Source organism: Bombina bombina, chromosome 2 (genome assembly GCF_027579735.1).
Source record: "Bombina bombina isolate aBomBom1 chromosome 2, aBomBom1.pri, whole genome shotgun sequence".
In the NCBI taxonomy this organism is placed as follows: domain Eukaryota; kingdom Metazoa; phylum Chordata; class Amphibia; order Anura; family Bombinatoridae; genus Bombina; species Bombina bombina.
In genome coordinates, this window is record NC_069500.1 from 120,911,785 (window position 1) to 120,933,035 (window position 21,251).

At 39.9% G+C, this 21,251-nt stretch overlaps 1 protein-coding gene across 1 annotated transcript in view; it reads left to right on the top strand.

Moving 5' to 3' along the window:
- The window catches only part of LOC128648522 (F-box only protein 4-like), a 200,549-nt gene that overhangs the window by 73,415 nt on the left and 105,883 nt on the right, over positions 1-21,251 (top strand). Inside the window, exon 3 of the mRNA XM_053701241.1 lies at positions 13,045-13,265. Within this exon, the coding sequence (XP_053557216.1) occupies positions 13,045-13,265 (221 nt within the window). The remainder of the gene's footprint in view (positions 1-13,044; positions 13,266-21,251) is intronic.

Genomic DNA, 21,251 nt, shown 5'->3' on the forward strand with positions numbered 1-21,251 from the left:
TACCTTTCCTTCTTGCAAGTCGGAGCAGTGGTTCCCCTGGCCGGTTCTAGTCTCTTCATACTTCAGCAATGAAGAATCTAGCTTCCTCCAATCACGGCGTGACCTCAGGCAATGTTTGTTCTGGAGGGGAAGCCATGTTTGGAGAAAGCCGGATTCGTCATTGCTGACTTTACCAATTCAGAGTATTTTGTGTATGTCCATTACATGAAATCCAATTGAAAATCCATTCTAATTCCAGGAAGTAATGCAACAAAGTGGGAAAAATGCCAAGGGGGTGAATGCTTTTGCTAGGCACTGTTCATACATATAGATGTCTAAATATGTGTGTGTATATATATATATATATATATATATATATATATATATATATATATATATATATATTGTCTTTATATGTGTATATTTGTATTTACAGACTTGTATACACATATAAACACAAATATATGTATACAAATATAGAAGTGCATTTGAGCCTTTTGCAGTTAAAGTGAATGTAAAGTTTCACGAATCAGTGCCCGGTTTTTAAACATCCTATTAAAAACAGGGGCACTTTCATTCATGAAACTTTACATTTCACTGGTTTTGTTAAAATACTTACCTTTCCTTCTTGCAAGTCGGAGCAGTGGTTCCCCTGGCCGGTTCTAGTCTCTTCATACTTCAGCAATGAAGAATCTAGCTTCCTCCAATCACGGCGTGACCTCAGGCAATGTTTGTTCTGGAGGGGAAGCCATGTTTGGAGAAAGCCGGATTCGTCATTGCTGACTTTACCAATTCAGAGTATTTTGTGTATGTCCATTACATGAAATCCAATTGAAAATCCATTCTAATTCCAGGAAGTAATGCAACAAAGTGGGAAAAATGCCAAGGGGGTGAATGCTTTTGCTAGGCACTGTTCATACATATAGATGTCTAAATATGTGTGTGTATATATATATATATATATATATATATATATATATATATATATATATATATATTGTCTTTATATGTGTATATTTGTATTTACAGACTTGTATACACATATAAACACAAATATATGTATACAAATATAGAAGTGCATTTGAGCCTTTTGCAGTTAAAGTGAATGTAAAGTTTCACGAATCAGTGCCCGGTTTTTAAACATCCTATTAAAAACAGGGGCACTTTCATTCATGAAACTTTACATTTCACTGGTTTTGTTAAAATACTTACCTTTCCTTCTTGCAAGTCGGAGCAGTGGTTCCCCTGGCCGGTTCTAGTCTCTTCATACTTCAGCAATGAAGAATCTAGCTTCCTCCAATCACGGCGTGACCTCAGGCAATGTTTGTTCTGGAGGGGAAGCCATGTTTGGAGAAAGCCGGATTCGTCATTGCTGACGTAAGAAGAGACGAGCGGTGGAAGGGAAAATCGCTGCTACGGCTTGCTAGAAGGAAATGTAAGTGTTTTAACAAAACCGGTGAAATGTAAAGTTTCATGAATGAAAGTGCCCCTGTTATTTATTAATAATATTTTTAAAACCCAGGCACTCATTTGTGAAACTTTACATTCACTTTAAGTAGATAAAAACTAGTAAAAAGATATTTATGCAATATTCATATTTAACAAAGGTTTAAACTATGTATTTACTGTAAATATTTCACATTCCAATGTTCTGTACATAGGGTAATATGTTCTAAGTATTTGTAAATATATATTCCTATATATATCTGTATATATCTATATATAATCATATATATACTGTGTATGTGTGTGTGTATATATATATATATATATATATATATACACACACACACACACAAAAAGTATCAGCGCTGAACAAGTAACATGAAAATAAACTCACCAAATTCAGTGTTTCTAGTTATATTAATAATCACGCTAAAATCACACTCACTTGTTCAAACCTCAATCAGTATGAGGTAAGGTGCTGGCGTGGAGGCTATTTCAAGCCCTGTAAGACATCCTGCTATCCTTTTTACTGCTTGGTACTTCTTCACAGTATTGCAGTGCTATTCCAAAAGCAAAACCTCTTTACATCTGTCTTGTCAGCCTTTTTTAACTCCTTAATCCCACAGAATTGATATGAAAAAGGGGGATGGATAGGGGCTTTAAAGATCAGACTTGGTGTTATAGTTTGCAATTTATTAGTAACACTCCATACTATGCCAATAGTATATGACACACTTATAACACACTTGAAATCACAATGCTTAAAAAATAAATAAAAAAGAGAGCTAAAAACCACTTCTGTTAGAGCTGGCACTAAACGATCTATGCTGTAAACAGAAAATTAACCGAAAACAGCTGAAAGTCTTGTGGCCCTTCAAACAGAGTGTGTATGAGTCAAGAGCAGATCATGACGTGTTTCACGACTATGGGTCGCTTCTTCAGAGGTGGGGCCGCCCCCCTACATCTCTAGATTTATGCATACAGGTCCTTAACTAATGGATGCCCAACCACCATTTTGATTACTGGCAAGCTACACTATACTATGGGCATCCACAGACAAACTTGTCTTTTCAGACTTAATCCTAAAAATCACATATAAAACGTTATTTAAACAATTAATATGTGTTCAAATATGTTTAATATGTGTTAAAATGAGAGAAATCTTAATGTATCCTTCCTGGTAAAATATTTTATGATTAAATAAATAAAATATAATTATCCCTAATGATATCAACATTTCATAAATACATTGTTAAAATCATGTATATTAAACTACTTATATAAAAATCCTTCATACAAAACTTGAGTAAAAGTTTTTTTCTATATAAAAAATACATTTAAAATGTGATCCCTAAAAACCATTGATCCCTAAAATATTATTAGTGAAATGTAACCTTCTGTCTAATAGCAGTTTGCAGGGCATAGAGGATATTATGCTGCTTATTGCATATACTTACTATTTGCTCCCACATCAATTCACATAACCTAAAATATAAAACTGACCAATCGAACTTCTAACCAAGTTTGCCCCTATAGATAAATATACCCCAATCAGATTTATTTAAAATACCCTAGGAGACGTATGAGGATATATATATACACACTCCAATATAGTCTGAATAGAATTAAATGTAGTATAACATAAATGTGATATAATATAATACAATGTTATATTAAACCTTAAAGGAACACTGTACCCAAATTTTAAGCATGCAATTTTAAGCAACTTTCTAATTTACTCCTATTATCAATGTTTATCTTTGTTCTCTCGCTATCATTATTTGAAAAAGAAGGCATCTAAGCTTTTTTTTGGTTTCGGTACTCTGGACAGCACTTTTTTATTGGTGGATGAATTTATCCACCAATCAGCAAGGACAACCCAGGTTGTTCACCAAAAATGGGCCGGCATCTAAACTTACATTCTTGCATTTCAAATAAAGATACCAAGAGAATGAAGAAAATTTGATAATAGGAGTAAATTAGAAAGTTGCTTAAAATTTCATGTTCAATCTGAATCACCAAAGAAAAATTTTGGGTACAGTGTCCCTTTAACCCCTTAATGACCACAGCATTTTTCCATTTTCTGTCCATTTGGGACCAAGGCTATTTTTACATTTTTGCGGTGTTTGTGTTTAGCTGTAATTTTCCTCTTGCTCATTTACTGTACCCACACATATTATATACCGTTTTCTTCTGTTAAGTGTGATCAGTCCACGGGTCATCATTACTTCTGGGATATTACTCCTCCCCAACAGGAAGTGCAAGAGGATTCACCCAGCAGAGCTGCATATAGCTCCTCCCCTCTACGTCACTCCCAGTCATTCTCTTGCACCCAACGACTAGATAGGATGTGTGAGAGGACTATGGTGATTATACTTAGTTTTATATCTTCAATCAAAAGTTTGTTATTTTAAAATAGCACCGGAGTGTGTTATTATCTCTCTGGCAGAGTTTGAAGAAGAATCTACCAGAGTTTTTGTTATGATTTTAGCCGGAGTAGTTAAGATCATATTGCTGTTTCTCGGCCATCTGAGGAGAGGTAAACTTCAGATCAGGGGACAGCGGGCAGATGAATCTGCATAGAGGTATGTAGCAGTTTTTATTTTCTGACAATGGAATTGATGAGAAAATCCTGCCATACCGATATAATGTCATGTATGTATACTTTACACTTCAGTATTCTGGGGAATGGTACTTCACTAGAATTACACTGTAAGAAATACATAAAGCTGTTTAATAACTAGAGATTATGTTTAACGTTTTTGCTGGAATGTAAAATCGTTTTCATTTACTGAGGTACTGAGTGAATAAATGTTTGGGCACTATTTTTCCACTTGGCAGTTGCTTAATCTGTTTTTCTGACAGTTTCTGTTCTCCCTCACTGCTGTGTGTGAGGGGGAGGGGCCGTTTTTTTGGCGCTTTTACTGCATCAAATATTTCAGTCAGCAACTCATTGTATTCCCTGCATGATCCGGTTCATCTCTACAGAGCTCAGGGGTCTTCAAAACTTATTTTGAGGGAGGTAATTTCTCTCAGCAGAGCTGTGAGAATTATAGTTTGACTGAGATAAAAAACGTTTATTCTGTAATTTGTTTCCTGCTTTCAGAATTTGTTATCTTTGCTAATGGGATTAAACCTTTGCTAAAGTTGTGTTGTTTACAAGGATTGAGGCTATAACTGTTTCAATTTATTAATTTTCAACTGTCATAGATCTTCTGTGCTTCTTAAAGGCACAGTACGTTTTAATATTATTCTAATTGAATTGTATTTCCAAGTTGCAAGTTTATTTGCTAGTGTGTTAAACATGTCTGATTCAGAGGATGATACCTGTGTCATTTGTTGCAATGCCAAAGTGGAGCCCAATAGAAATTTATGTACTAACTGTATTGATGCTACTTTAAATAAAAGTCAATCTGTACAAATTGAACAAATTTCACCAAACAACGAGGGGAGAGTTATGCCGACTAACTCGCCTCACGTGTCAGTACCTACATCTCCCGCTCAGAGGGAGGTGCGTGATATTGTAGCGCCGAGTACATCTGGGCGGCCATTACAAATCACATTACAGGATATGGCTACTGTTATGACTGAGGTTTTGGCTAAATTACCAGAACTAAGAGGTAAGCGTGATCACTCTGGGGTGAGAACAGAGTGCGCTGATAATATTAGGGCCATGTCAGACACTGCGTCACAGGTGGCAGAACATGAGGACGGAGAACTTCATTCTGTGGGTGACGGTTCTGATCCAAACAGACTGGATTCAGATATTTCAAATTTTAAATTTAAACTGGAAAACCTCTGTGTATTACTAGGGGAGGTGTTAGCGGCTCTGAATGATTGTAACACAGTTGCAATACCAGAGAAAATGTGTAGGTTGGATAAATATTTTGCGGTACCGACGAGTACTGAGGTTTTTCCTATACCTAAGAGACTTACTGAAATTGTTACTAAGGAGTGGGATAGACCCGGTGTGCCGTTCTCACCCCCTCCGATATTTAGAAAAATGTTTCCAATAGACGCCACCACAAGGGACTTATGGCAAACGGTCCCTAAGGTGGAGGGAGCAGTTTCTACCTTAGCTAAGCGTACCACTATCCCGGTGGAGGATAGCTGTGCTTTTTCAGATCCAATGGATAAAAAGTTAGAGGGTTACCTTAAGAAAATGTTTGTTCAACAAGGTTTTATATTGCAACCCCTTGCATGCATTGCGCCGATCACGGCTGCAGCGGCATTCTGGATTGAGTCTCTGGAAGAGAACATTGGTTCAGCTACTCTGGACGACATTACGGACAGGCTTAGAGTCCTTAAACTAGCTAATTCATTCATTTCGGAGGCCGTAGTACATCTTACTAAACTTACGGCGAAGAATTCAGGATTCGCCATTCAGGCACGCAGGGCGCTGTGGCTAAAATCCTGGTCAGCTGATGTTACTTCTAAGTCTAAATTGCTTAATATACCTTTCAAAGGGCAGACCTTATTCGGGCCCGGGTTGAAAGAGATTATCGCTGACATTACAGGAGGTAAAGGCCATGCCCTGCCTCAGGACAAAGCCAAAGCCAAGACTAGACAGTCTAATTTTCGTTCCTTTCGTAATTTCAAAGCTGGAGCAGCATCAACTTCCTCTGCACCAAAACAGGAAGGAGCTGTTGCTCGCTACAGACAAGGCTGGAAACCTAACCAGTCCTGGAACAAGGGCAAGCAGACTAGAAAACCTGCTGCTGCCCCTAAGACAGCATGAATTGAGGGCCCCCGATCCGGGATCGGATCTAGTGGGCGGCAGACTTTCTCTCTTCGCCCAGGCTTGGGCAAGAGATGTTCAGGATCCCTGGGCGCTAGAGATAATATCTCAGGGATACCTTCTGGACTTCAAATACTCTCCTCCAAGAGAGAGATTTCATCTGTCAAGATTGTCAACAATCCAGACAAAGAAAGAGGCGTTTCTACGCTGCGTACAAGAGCTCTTGTTAATGGGAGTAATCCATCCAGTTCCACGATCGGAACAGGGACAGGGGTTTTACTCAAATCTGTTTGTGGTTCCCAAAAAAGAGGGAACTTTCAGACCAATCCTGGACTTAAAGATCCTAAACAAATTCCTAAGAGTTCCATCGTTCAAGATGGAGACTATTCGGACAATTTTACCTATGATCCAAGAGGGTCAGTACATGACCACTGTAGATTTAAAAGATACTTACCTTCACATACCGATTCACAAAGATCATTATCGGTACCTAAGGTTTGCCTTCCTAGACAGGCATTACCAGTTTGTGGCTCTTCCATTCGGATTGGCTACAGCTCCAAGAATCTTCACAAAGGTTCTGGGTGCTCTTCTGGCGGTACTAAGACCGCGGGGAATCTCGGTAGCTCCATACCTAGACGACATTCTGATACAAGCTTCAAGCTTTCAAACTGCCAAGTCTCATACAGAGTTAGTGCTGGCATTTCTAAGTTCACATGGATGGAAGGTGAACGAAAAGAAAAGTTCACTCGTTCCACTCACAAGAGTTCCCTTCCTGGGGACTCTTATAGATTCTGTAGAAATGAAGATTTACCTGACAGAGGACAGGCTAACAAGGCTTCAAAGTGCTTGCCGCACCCTTCATTCCATTCAACACCCGTCAGTGGCTCAATGCATGGAGGGAATCGGCTTAATGGTAGCGGCAATGGACATAGTACCCTTTGCACGCTTACACCTCAGACCACTGCAACTGTGCATGCTAAGTCAGTGGAATGGGGATTACTCAGACTTATCCCCTTCTCTGAATCTGGATCAAGAGACCAGAAATTCTCTTCTATGGTGGCTTTCTCGGCCACATCTGTCCAGGGGGATGCCATTCAGCAGACCAGACTGGACAATTGTAACAACAGACGCCAGCCTTCTAGGTTGGGGTGCCGTCTGGAATTCTCTGAAGGCTCAGGGACAATGGAGTCAGGAGGAGAGTCTCCTGCCAATAAACATTCTGGAATTGAGAGCAGTTCTCAATGCCCTCCTGGCTTGGCCCCAGTTGACAACTCGGGGGTTCATCAGGTTTCAGTCGGACAACATCACGACTGTAGCTTACATCAACCATCAGGGAGGGACAAGAAGCTCCCTAGCTATGATGGAAGTATCAAAGATAATTCTCTGGGCAGAGTCTCACTCTTGCCACCTGTCAGCAATCCACATCCCGGGAGTGGAGAACTGGGAGGCGGATTTCTTAAGTCGTCAGACTTTTCATCCGGGGGAGTGGGAACTTCATCCGGAGGTCTTTGCCCAAATACTTCGACGTTGGGGCAAACCAGAGATAGATCTCATGGCGTCTCGACAGAACGCCAAGCTTCCTCGTTATGGGTCCAGATCCAGGGATCCAGGAGCAGTCCTGATAGATGCTCTGACAGCACCTTGGGACTTCAGGATGGCTTACGTGTTTCCACCCTTCCCGTTGCTTCCGCGATTGATTGCCAGAATCAAACAAGAGAGAGCATCAGTGATTCTAATAGCACCTGCGTGGCCACGCAGGACTTGGTATGCAGACCTGGTGGACATGTCATCCTGTCCACCTTGGTCTCTACCTCTGAAACAGGACCTTCTGATACAGGGTCCCTTCAAACATCAAAATCTAACTTCTCTGAAGCTGACTGCTTGGAAATTGAACGCTTGATTTTATCAAGACGTGGGTTTTCTGAGTCAGTTATTGATACCTTAATACAGGCTAGGAAACCTGTTACCAGAAAGATTTACCATAAGATATGGCGTAAATACCTATATTGGTGTGAATCCAAAGGTTACTCTTGGAGTAAGGTTAGGATTCCTAGGATATTGTCTTTTCTACAAGAAGGTTTAGAAAAGGGTTTATCTGCTAGTTCATTAAAGGGACAGATCTCAGCTCTGTCCATTCTGTTACACAAACGTCTGTCAGAAGTTCCTGACGTCCAGGCTTTTTGTCAGGCTTTGACCAGGATTAAGCCTGTGTTTAAAACTGTTGCTCCACCATGGAGTCTAAACCTTGTTCTTAATGTTTTTCAGGGCGTTCCGTTTGAACCCCTTCATTCCATTGATATAAAGTTGTTATCTTGGAAAGTTCTATTTTTAATGGCTATTTCCTCGGCTCGAAGAGTCTCTGAATTATCAGCCTTACATTGTGATTCTCCTTATTTGATTTTTCATTCGGATAAGGTAGTCCTGCGTACTAAACCTGGGTTCTTACCTAAGGTAGTTACTAACAGGAATATCAATCAAGAGATTGTTGTTCCTTCTTTATGCCCAAATCCTTCTTCAAAGAAGGAACGTCTACTGCACAACCTGGATGTAGTCCGTGCTCTAAAATTTTACTTACAGGCAACTAAGGAATTTCGACAAACGTCTTCTCTGTTTGTCATTTACTCTGGGCAGAGGAGAGGTCAAAAAGCTTCCGCTACCTCTCTTTCTTTTTGGCTTCGTAGCATAATTCGTTTAGCTTATGAGACTGCTGGACAGCAGCCTCCTGAAAGAATTACAGCTCATTCTACTAGAGCTGTGGCTTCCACTTGGGCCTTCAAGAATGAGGCCTCTGTTGAACAGATTTGCAAGGCTGCAACTTGGTCTTCGCTTCATACTTTTTCCAAATTTTACAAATTTGACACTTTTGCTTCATCGGGGGCTATTTTTGGGAGAAAGGTTCTTCAGGCAGTGGTTCCTTCTGTATAAAGAGCCTGCCTATCCCTCCCGTCATCCGTGTACTTTTGCTTTGGTATTGGTATCCCAGAAGTAATGATGACCCGTGGACTGATCACACTTAACAGAAGAAAACATAATTTATGCTTACCTGATAAATTCCTTTCTTCTGTAGTGTGATCAGTCCACGGCCCGCCCTGTTTTTAAGGCAGGTAAATATTTTTTAATTTATACTCCAGTCACCACTTCACCCTTGGCTTTTCCTTTCTCGTTGGTCCTTGGTCGAATGACTGGGAGTGACGTAGAGGGGAGGAGCTATATGCAGCTCTGCTGGGTGAATCCTCTTGCACTTCCTGTTGGGGAGGAGTAATATCCCAGAAGTAATGATGACCCGTGGACTGATCACACTACAGAAGAAAGGAATTTATCAGGTAAGCATAAATTATGTTTTTCTCTCTATTAAATGGACTTTCCAAAGATACCATTATTTTCATCATATCTTATAATTTACTATAAAAAAAATTATAAAATATGAGAAAAAAATGAAAAAAAAACACTTTTTCTAACTTTGACCCCCAAAATCTGTTACACATCTACAACCACCAAAAAACACCCATGCTAAATATTTTCTAAATTTTATCCTGAGTTTAGAAATACCCAATGTTTACATGTTCTTTGCTTTTTTTGCACGTTATAGGGCCATAAATACAAGTAGCACTTTGCTATTTCCAAACCATTTTATTCAAGATTAGCGCTAGTTACATTGGGACACTGATATCTTTCAGGAATCCCTGAATATCCCTTGACATGTATATATTTTTTTTTAGAAGACATCCCAAAGTATTGATCTAAGCCAATTTTGGTATATTTCATGCCACCATTTCACCGCCAAATGCGATCAAATACAAAAAATCGTTCACTTTTTCACAAACTTTCGGTTTCTCACTGAAATTTTTTACAAACAGCTTGTGCAATTATGGCATAAATGGTTGTAAATTTTTCTCTGGGATCCCCTTTGTTCATAAATAGCAGACATATATGGCTTTGGCATTGCTTTTTGGTAATTAGAAGGCCGCTAAATGCCGCTGCGCACCACACGTGTATTATGCCCAGCAGTGCAGGGGTTAATTAGGGAGCTTGTAGGGAGCTTGTAGGGTTAATTTTAGCTTTAGTGTAGTGTAGCAGACAACCCAAAGTATTGATCTAGGCCCATTTTGGTATATTGCATGCCACCATTTTACCGCCAAATGCGATCAAATAAAAAAAAAAGTTGAATTTTTCACAATTTTAGGTTTCTCACTGAAATGATTTACAAACAGCTTGTGCAATTATGGCACAAATGGTTGTAAATGCTTCTCTGGGATCCCCTTTGTTCAGAAATAGCAGACATATATGACTTTGGCGTTGCTTTCTGGTAATTAGAAGGCCGCTAAATGCTGCTGCGCATCACACGTGTATTATGGCTAGCAGTGAAGGGGTTAATTAGGTAGTTTGTAGGGAGCTTGCAGGGTTAATTTTAGCTTTAGTGTAGAGCTCAGCCTCCCACCTGACACATCAGACCCCCTGATCCCTCCCAAACAGCTCCCTTCCCTCCCCCACCCCACAATTGTCCCCGCCATCTTAAGTACTGGCAGAAAGTCTGCCAGTACTAAAATAAAAGTTTTTTTTATTTAAATTTTTATTTTTTTAAAGCATATTTACATATGCTGTTGTGTAGCATCCCCCCTTAGCCCCCAACATCCCTGATCCCCCCCCAAAACAGCTCTCTAATCCTCCCCATCTGCCTTATTGGGGGCCATCTTGGGTACTGGCAGCTGTCTGCCAGTACCCATTTTGCAAAATAAAAAGTTTTTTTTTGTTTTTATTTTTATTTTCTGTAGTGTAGCTTCCCCCTTCCCCACAGACCAACCCCCACCACCTGCCTGATCTTTTTTTTGTCCAACTTTTTTTCCCCTTTTCTGTCCATTTTACTGTTACTTTTTCTGTAGTGCAGCGGTTCCCACCCGCTCCCTCCCGTGCACGCGCCCGCCCCCACCCTCCCGTGCACGTGCGCGCGCCCGTGCGCGCCCCCGATCCCGCCCCCTCAGCATCATCCAGGGCCATCGATGTCAGCCACCCGCCTCCCACACTGGCTCCCACCCACCAACGAACCTAGCCGTTAATGTCCGGTGCAGAGAGGGCCACAGAGTGGCTCTCTCTGCATCGGATGGCTAAAAATGGTTATTGCAGGATGCCTCGATATCGAGGCATCACTGCAATAACCGGAAAGCAGCTGGAAGCGAGCAGGATCGCTTCCAGCTGCTTTCCACACCGAGGACGTGCAGGGTACGTCCTCAGGCGTTAACTGCCTTTTTTGTGAGGACGTACCCTGCACGTCCTCGGTCGTTAAGGGGTTAATGTGCATCTATATACATATGCACTCCCTTGTATGTGTACAACTCTATGTATATCCATATTACATTGTACCTGTGATTCTAGAGGAATGCAGCCAGATCAATATCTCTATTTAGCCCAAGTGGACCCAGGCTCCCTAGAGCGTGGGTCCAAAAGGTCTCTCTTTTCCTTAATGCTAAAAGTCTGCTGCTTATAAAACACAGCACAACTCCCACTTAAAAGCTTTGATAACAGTAATTCATTATGTGCACTCATATAAAGGTTAAAATCAATCATCAGCTAAATCATATAGTCACCAGGCCCCTGTCTCCTGCTGCTGCTTCTCACCACCTGCCGAACACCGTTCATAAGATCTTCCACTGATTCCCATGTGGCATACATTTTTAGAAGTATGGAAGCCCGTAAGTCACACTAGAATGCTTTCATCTGCTGGCAGGCAAACTTTTTAAAAACATGTTGAGTTGTATTTTATAGATTTGAAAGTGTTTTTGGCAGTTAAACTAAACGCAACTGCCTATATCCCAGCTGCATTTTGTATTAAATGAATGTGGTGGACCTCATTTGATGAAGTCTTTTACTGACACTTTCATGGATTTTTACTGGTGCCTGTTTAGTATTTATATTTCTTTTGCAAGATGTACAGAGTCCACGGATTCATCCTAACTTGTGGGATATTGTCCTTCCTGACAGGAAGTAGCAAAGAGAGCACCACAGCAGAGCTGTCTATATAGCTCCCCCCTTAACTCCACCCCCCAGTCATTCTCTTTGCTGGCTCTAAGCAGGAAGGGTAAAGAGAAGAGGTGTTAAACTGTTAGTTTTATTTTATCTTCAATCATCTTCTTTGTTTGTTGTCTATGCTGGAAAGCGTAGAGGTCAAAAGGCTACGGCTACCTCTCTTTCCTTTTGGCTGAAAAGCATCATCCGTTTGGCTTATGAGAGTGCTGGACAGCAGCCTCCTGAAAGAATTACAGCTCACTCCACTAGAGCGGTGGCTTCCACATGGGCTTTTAAAAATGATGCTTCTGTTGAACAGATTTGTAAGGCTGCGACTTGGTCTTCGCTTCATACCTTTTCCAAATTTTACAAATTTGATACTTTTGCTTCTTCTGCGGCTATTTTTGGGAGAAAGGTTTTGCAAGCAGTAGTGCCTTACGTTTAGGTTCCTGTCTTGTCCCTCCCTTCATCCGTGTCCTAAAGCTTTGGTATTGGTATCCCACAAGTTAGGATGAATCCGTGGACTCTGTACATCTTGCAAAAGAAAACAGAATTTTCAAAACACATTTTACCAGCATATGATTGGCTGGTTGACTACATAAAACACATTCTCATGAAACCTATAATAACTTATTTAGGAAACTTTGCATTCATATTCACTTTTAGTAAACTGAAAGTTGCATCACAAGACCATCCGAACTGTCACTTGTCTAAGGTATGAAACCCATGACTAAGTGTCTACACAACAACTTGCACTAATCATTATATATATTTTTTTTTTAAGAAAAATCTAACTGTTTTTAAAGCATAATCTTTTAAACACAAGAAATCTGTTATTCGTTTACTAGCGCCTAAATGCTTGTTTTTGTTTGTAAATGTAGCTATTTGAAGAACTGCCCAAAGGCTAGAAGATCCATGAGTGCCAGACATCCTATTTATGGAGCAGTGACTTCATTTCTGCAGTCGCTGATTATGCAGTCAGAGCCTCGCTTTGCTATGTTTGGTCCTGGGCTAGAACAACTTGATGACTCTCTGTTCATAAGGATGATGACATCCCCAGATCTTCTTCCAGTTATAAGCTTACTGCAGAGACAAAACCATGGTAAGGATACACAATTACTCAAGAAGCTTAATCAACAGCTAGAACACTATTTTCACCTACAATTTCTTTCCATCATCTAATATCTGTTGGATTGAAAAAGGCTAAATTTGTCAAATATCCCGCAAAATTACTTTATTTTTTATTGAGGTTGAATACAAGATGTACTAATCATACAGTTTAAAGCTAACTCAATGCTTGTAGTTATAATATGCATAGCAATTACAATTACTAACCTCATATTTCTTTAACCATATATTTCATTGAATTTTCAGTGCAGTACAATTGCAAATGATACTAACAAAAATAGTAAACAAATGATAAAATGAAGACTATCCAGCATTAAACTTCACTGTTTCATCCTGTAGTCAAAATGCAACGCAAGTCAACCCAATAACAATAGAAGATAACGAAAAGTGAATAATAACCATAAGACAAGAAGTAAAAAGGATATACTTTGTCAATACACTTAGAGCTGAACAACACTGGAGTAGTGCTGGGGGACATGTTTATAGATTTGCGTCTAAAAGCATAAAATGTATAAATCAATAGGATTAGGAAATATCTTTCAGGTGCAATTTAGTACAGCAAATATACTTAGAAAAAACTCCAATGAGGGATATAGGTGCAAATTAAAAATAGAATAACAATTAGTTGGAGGGGGGAAAAAGGAAGGGGGGTAAGGGTAGCGAGTAGGAAATGTAGTCAGGCCGAGCTATTAGCATGGATGGCTGTTCCTGGGAAATTCAGCTGCTCAATATATATAATTAAATCCAAGGGGACCAGATTTCATTGTGTAAATCAGATTTATTTAATGTTCTAAAGACAAATTGCTACTTGGTTCTAATATATTTCATGACCTGAGAAAAGGTAGGTGGGGCAGATTTCTTGTAATCTCTTACAATGGCCAGTTTTATTGCCATAAGCAAGTGTGTTAGTTAAATTGTTTGGAATTTTAACAATTTGGTGCGTTGCAAGTGCAGGAGACCCACCTCTGATGTTCTTGGGACTTTTATCTGCATGTCTCTACATGCATTAAATGTGTCAGTCCATAGGGCTTGAGGCGCACCCACCATATATGTATCTCATTACCTGTGTGTCCACAGTCTCACCAACAAAGAGGAGAGGTACCAGGAAATATTTCGTGCAAAGTGATAGGAACTAGGGAACTAAATGCTATCTGATAGTAATTTTATAGTAGAGTTCTCATAATGTGACACAATGTGGTGTCTTTTTAACAATTACAAATGCATGGAACCATTTCATGGTCTCCAATGTGAAGGCAAGGTCCATCTCACAAGCCATGTATTGTCCTAATTTGTCTAGCACTGAACCAGTTAGGAGAATCCTATAGTGAAAGGATAGGGCACCTCTAAAAGTAGAGATGCTGACCTACCTTTTTCCACAGGGGGTAATATTTCTGAGCCCCTTTATAGCAATGTTATAGGACCACAATAAGCTTCCTTCTGCAAAGATATTCAAAGTGTAAAAATGTGGGAATGGAGTATGCCTGCTGTAATTGGAGGACATCTGACCAGTTGTTCTCATATAGGTCTTTTACTACAATGTCACTCTCAGTCCATAAAGTAGTATGAGTTTCTGGCATAGATCAGAAGATGCCCGATTATCTGTGTATATCCCAGCAGCATTCCAATGTTTGAGTGTGTCTAGCATAATAGGATGGGTAATTCCTAAACCTAATCTAGGATATGTTGGAATCCAAGGACGATCAGTGAGTAGGACACCTGACTGGAGTAAACTTGCTCTACCTGCTCTTGCCATCTAGGAATTTGTTCTGTAGCTCCTATGCCAACAATTGAGATAGGCGAGCTGCATCATTGTATAGGAGAACATTATGCAAGTCTAGGCCTCCACATTTGATCGGTCTTTGTAAGGTGTGCTTGGAAGTACTTGTTTTTTATTTGTCCCCTTTCAAATATAGTTGGTGATTATACCCTGGAGTTTATTAAGAATAACTCTGGAACTGAGAGCTGTAAAAATCTAAAAAAGTATGTTAATTTCGGAATCAAAGTGATTTTAAGGGTCTCTATTTTTCTAGTCCATCAAATTTTAGCAAATTCCCATCCATCTAGTTGTTGCCTAATTTCCGGGATTCTATCAGCATAATTTTTAGCAATAACTAAATTGAGGTTTAAACTATAGTATACACATAGATGTGTTTAATATGTGTAGAAAACCATGCAAAGGATACAAATTTATAACCATGTTAAAATATCTACAGTTAGATTTAATAAAAAGACTTATTAAGTTTACGTTTGTAATTACTAAGTGCGGCAAGTACGCAATAAGATAACATTTTGAATTTAGTAGCAATGTAATGTTGTCAGCAAAAAAGGTAAGAAGTGTTTCTCATGGATATTTCCATTTTTTTATAACCTAAATCCTAGGTCTACCATCCAAACGCTTAAGAAGGTAGGATGTAATGAGGTTTAACAATTATAAATAAGATGAAACAGGAAATTGAAACAGTAGTAACATCTACAGCATACACACATAGCCAAGTAACCAGAATAATTACATTTAAACAGAAGCCAAATTACAAAAACAGCTTGTAAAAATACAACAGCAATATTAAACAATTAAGGTGGGGAGATCCAACCTCATCCTGTAAAGATTTTATGTGGTTGCCCGCTACAGATATGTTGTAATCTAAATCTTATAGCCAAACCCTTAAGAATTCAGGATGTAATCACTCTCCAGTAGGGCTAGGAGGAAAGGATACTCTTCTCTTAGATGTGGTAAGTGGCCTCTTGGGTAAAGGTGTTCATTCTGGGGCAGAGATTCTGAGACCCTTGCAGATGGAGGCAGCCAAAGGATGAGGGGAGGGGTGGAGGAGAGACCACTTATCTAAGAGTTTTAGTCCTTGATCTATAGAGGAAACTATCTGGGTTTGTCCATTGTGCTGTAAAATTAACTTGATCGAGTAACCCCATAGATATATATTATGCTTCTTCAGACATTGAGTCATTGGAAAGAAGGTGCAACAGGTCTGGTAAAATCTGGATAGCCGAGTATGGTCTTGAGATGGATTTGTTTCTGAAAGGCATCATAAAGTATTTCCTCCATAAAGGTGAAGCAATGTAAACGTATGATGACATTCCATGGCTGTTCTTCAGCAATTAATTTTTTTAGTTGTGGGGGAGTGCTGTTTTATTTTACTCACTGCACCTGTAAGCTGTGTATAATCACACCAAAACAGAAAGAGAAACAATCTGCCAGGAACGAACAGCAAAATCAATAGCTTGTTCTATGGCCCGGTTACCACCTGGAAGTAGCTTCTTTCTGCCCAATTGTGCTTTTCACAGAGGAAAACTTTCCTGTAGTATATCAGTCTGATCCCGCCGATATGGTCAGTCCAGCCCCGAAATACCAGGCAATTCTCCTCTGAACAAGGAAAAGGCAACCCCAGACGATCGTTTCGGCCTTCTGTGGGCGTCGTCAATGAGGTGCAGCCATATTCCTCTAAGCACATTGGGCAAGGAGTCCACGTCTGGTTTCCCCCATCACCCATAGGGAGACTATCCCCAGGGTCATATTTACATATGCAAAACATAAAGAGAAGCAGTCTGCCAGGAACGAACAGCAGCATCAATAGCTTGTTCTATGGCCCGGTTACCACCTGGAAGTAGCTTCTTTCTGCCCAATTGTGCTTTTCACAGAGGAAAACTTTCCTGTAGTATATCAGTCTGATCCCGCCGATATGGTCAGTCCAGCCCCGAAATACCAGGCAATTCTCCTCTGAACAAGGAAAAGGCAACCCCAGACGATCGTTTCGGCCTCCTGTGGGCGTCGTCAATGAGGTGCAGCCATATTGCTCTAAGCACATTGGGCAAGGAGTCCACGTCTGGTTTCCCCATCACCCATAGGGAGACTATCCCCAGGGTCATATTTACATATGAAAAACAGAAAGAGAAGCAGTCTGTCAGGAACGAACAGCAGCATCAATAGCTTGTTCGTTGGCCCGGTTACCACCTGGAAGTAGCTTCTTTCTGCCCAATTGTGCTTTTCACAGAGGAAAACTTTCCTATAGTATATCAGTCTGATCCTGCCGATATGGTCAGTCCAGCCCCGAAATACCAGGCAATTCTCCTCTGAACAAGGAAAAGGCAACCCCAGACGATCGTTTCAGCCTTCTGTGGGCCTCGTCAGTGAGGTGCCCAATGTGCTTAGAGGAATATGGCTGCACCTCACTGACGAGGCCCACAGAATGCTGAAACGATCGTCTGGGGTTGACATTTCTTTGTTCAGAGGAGAATTTCCTGGTATTTCGGGGCTGGACTGACCATTTCGGCGGGATCAGACTGATATACTACAGGAAAGTTCTCCTCTATGAAAAGCACAATTGGGCAGAAAGAAGCTACTTCCAGGTGGTAACCGAGCCAACAAACAAGCTATTGATGCTGCTGTTCGTTCCTGGCAGACTGCTTCTCTTTCTGTTTTGCATATATAATCACACCACTCTTATTTATTTCTGTATAACGGAAACTGTGTTAGTTGTGCAGTATCAGATGTTCCGAATACACATTTGGCACTATTTGACACTTTTAAAAGTTATCAAATAGTTAACCAGTACGCTCGCGGCTATTCCTGCCGAGCGTACCTGGTTTTCAATCCGTCACCCTGGAGGCCGCGGATGCCATAGGAATCAATGGGAGTCTGAAAGCAGTGAAAGCTTATGTTCGATGCTGCCAGATATCCCATCGATTTCTATGGTAGAAAACCAGTTACGTTTACACCTAACACCCTAACATAAGCCCCGAGTCTAAACACCCCTAATCTGCCGCCCCAACACCGCCGCAACCTAAATAAAATGTATTAACCCCTATTTCGCCGCTCCCCGACCTGCCGCAACCTAAATAAATGTATTAAACCCTATCCCGCCGCACCCGGACCCCGCAGCCACCTAAAGAAATGTATTGACCCCTATCCTGCCGCTCCCGGACCCCGCCGCCACCTAAATAAACGTATTAACCCCTAAACCTCTGGCCTCCCACATCACTACCACTAACTAAACCTATTAACCCCTAAACCGTCAGCCCCCCACATCGCCATAAACTAAATTAGGCTATTAACCCCTAAACCTAACAAGCCGCTAACTTTAAATTAAAATTACAACATCCCTATCTTAAAATAAATTTAAACTTACCTGTAGAAATAAAATAAACTATTTTTAAACTATTAAAGGGACACTGTACCCAATTTTTTTCTTTTATGATTCAGATAGAGCATGCAATTTTAAGCATCTTTCTAATTTACTCCTATTGTCAAATTTTCTTTATTCTCTTGTTATCTATATTTTAAAAGCAAGAATTTAAGTTTAGATGCCGGCCCATTTTTGGTGAACAACCTGGGTTGTCCTTGCTGATTGGACAGCACCAATAAACAAGTGCTGTCCATGGTCTGAACCACAAATTTGCTGGCTCCTTAGCTTAGATGTCTTCTTTTTCAAATAAAGAAAGCAAGAGAACGAAGAAAAATTGATAATAGGAGTAAATTAGAAAGTTGCTTAAAATTGCATGCTCTATCTGAATCACAAAAGAAAAAATTTGGGTTCAGTGTCCCTTTAATTAACCTAACCTAACTATTATACTACACTTAAATTAAACTACCAATTAAAATTTGCTGGCTCCTTAGCTTAGATGTCTTCTTTTTCAAATAAAGAAAGCAAGAGAACGAAGAAAAATTGATAATAGGAGTAAATTAGAAAGTTGCTTAAAATTGCATGCTCTATCTGAATCACAAAAGAAAAAATTTGGGTTCAGTGGTTAATTAACCTAACCTAACTATTATACTACACTTAAATTAAACTACCAATTAAATTAACTAAATTACATATAAAAAAAACCCTAACCCTACTCAAATTATTTAAATCTACTATTTAACCTTATTAAAAATGACTAAATCACACACAAAAAATAAACGCTAAGTTACAAAAAATAATGATGAAGACTTCTTGCTGGCTGGATGGACCCTTTATTTAAGTTTTTTTGGGTGGGTTATATTTTTAGAGTCTGGGCAGTAAAAGAGCTAAATGCCCTTTTAAGGGCAATGCCCATACAAATGCCCTTTTCAGGGCAATGGGGAGCTTAGGTTTTTTAAAAAGGGTTTTTATTTGGGTGGGTTGGTTATGGGGGTGGTGGGTTTTACTGTTGGGGGGTGTTTGTATTTTTTTTTTCAGGTAAAAGAGCTGATTTCTTTGGGGCAATGCCCCAGAAAAGGCCCTTGGTAGTGTTTAGTGTAGGCTAGGGTTTTTTATTTTGGGGGGGCTTTGTTATTTTGATAGAGCTAATAGATTAGGTGTAATTCTCTTTTATTTTTGATAATGTGATTTGTTTTTTTTCGTAATTTAGTGTTTTTTATTTTTTGTAACTTAGCGTTTATTTTTTTGTGTAATTTAGTATTTTTTAATAAGGTTAAATAGTAGATTTAAATAATTTGAGTAGGGTTAGTTTTTTTAAATATGTAATTTAGTTAATTTAATTGGTAGTTTAATTTAAGTGTAGCAGAATAGTTAGGGTAGGTTAATTAATAGTTTAAAAATAGTTTATTTTATTTCTACAGGTAAGTTTAAATTTATTGTAAGATAGGGATGTGGTAATTTTAATTTAAAGTTAGGGGGTTGTTAGATTTAGGGGTTAATAGCTTAATTTAGTTTATGGCGATGTGGGGGGCTGGCTGTTTAGGGTTTAATAGATTGTTAGTGGTAGTGATGTGGGAGGCCAGAGGTTTAGGGGTTAATACGTTTATTTAGTGGTGGCGGGGTCCGGGAGCGGCGGGATAGGGGTTAATACGTTTATTTAGGGGGTGGCGGGGTCCAGGAGCGGCAGGATAGGGGTTAATACATTTATTTAGGTTGCGGCGGGTCGGGGAGCGGCGAAATAGGGGTTAATACATTTTATTTAGGTTGCGGCGGTGTTGGGGCGGCAGATTAGGGGTGTTTAGACTCGGGGCTTATGTTAGGGTGTTAGGTGTAAACGTAACTGGTTTTCTACCATAGAAATCAATGGGATATCTGGCAGCATCGAACATAAGCTTTCACTGCTTTCAGACTCCCATTGATTCCTATGGCATCCGCGGCCTCCAGGGTGACGGATTGAAAACCAGGTACGCTCGGCAGGAATAGCCGCGGGGTGGCGGCGGGGTCCGGGAGCGGCGGGTTAGGGGTTAAACATTTTAGTATAGTGGCGGCGTTTAGTGACAGGGTATAAATAAAGTTGGTAAAAAGCAGAATAGACGCAAGATCGATGACTGCTAATTAACAACAGTCCGATGCTCATCGCCCTGTACTTGGTGCGCTTTTTTATAAATATGGAGATCGTATTCAGGTCCGCGGCCGCGATGTTAGGCGAGCATATTGGTGCCGGCGAATGCAGCATAGTTGAGGCTTTGATAAATATCCCCCTTTAAGTGTACAGCACCTCTTTCCTCCTATATTATTGTTGATAAATATGAATCATACAATTAATTACTTCACAATAATACCTATTAGGAAACAACACTAGTAGTGCCATTATTTTTTCTTGTCATAAATGAATACAAAACAAGTGAAGAAAACACACCCTCCCCTTGCACAGCTAGCTTTATCAGGTTCACATCATTATAATTCAATTGTTAATATATTGAGGGGAGGGGGAGCTGGAGAAGAATGAAAAGATAGGGATAAGTCAATAATACATAGAATGTATATATTTTATACAGGTTTACACCCATGATGGGCATAGTTTTGCTTGCTGCTATATTACAGTTCACAGGTTCAAATCTTACTTGCAGTACAATACAATTTTTAGTAGTAATATGTTCAGTCTGATATAAGCCGTGTTCGGCAAACGTCGAGACCCAGCGCCAGTTAAATCCCCTGAGTAATGACGTGGCGCTGGGAAACGTCACGGTTTTGGGAGCGTTAAAAAAAAAACGCTCCCAAGCCGCGTCATAGGGAGCTGAGACGCTCAGACGCTTACTCTTCTCACT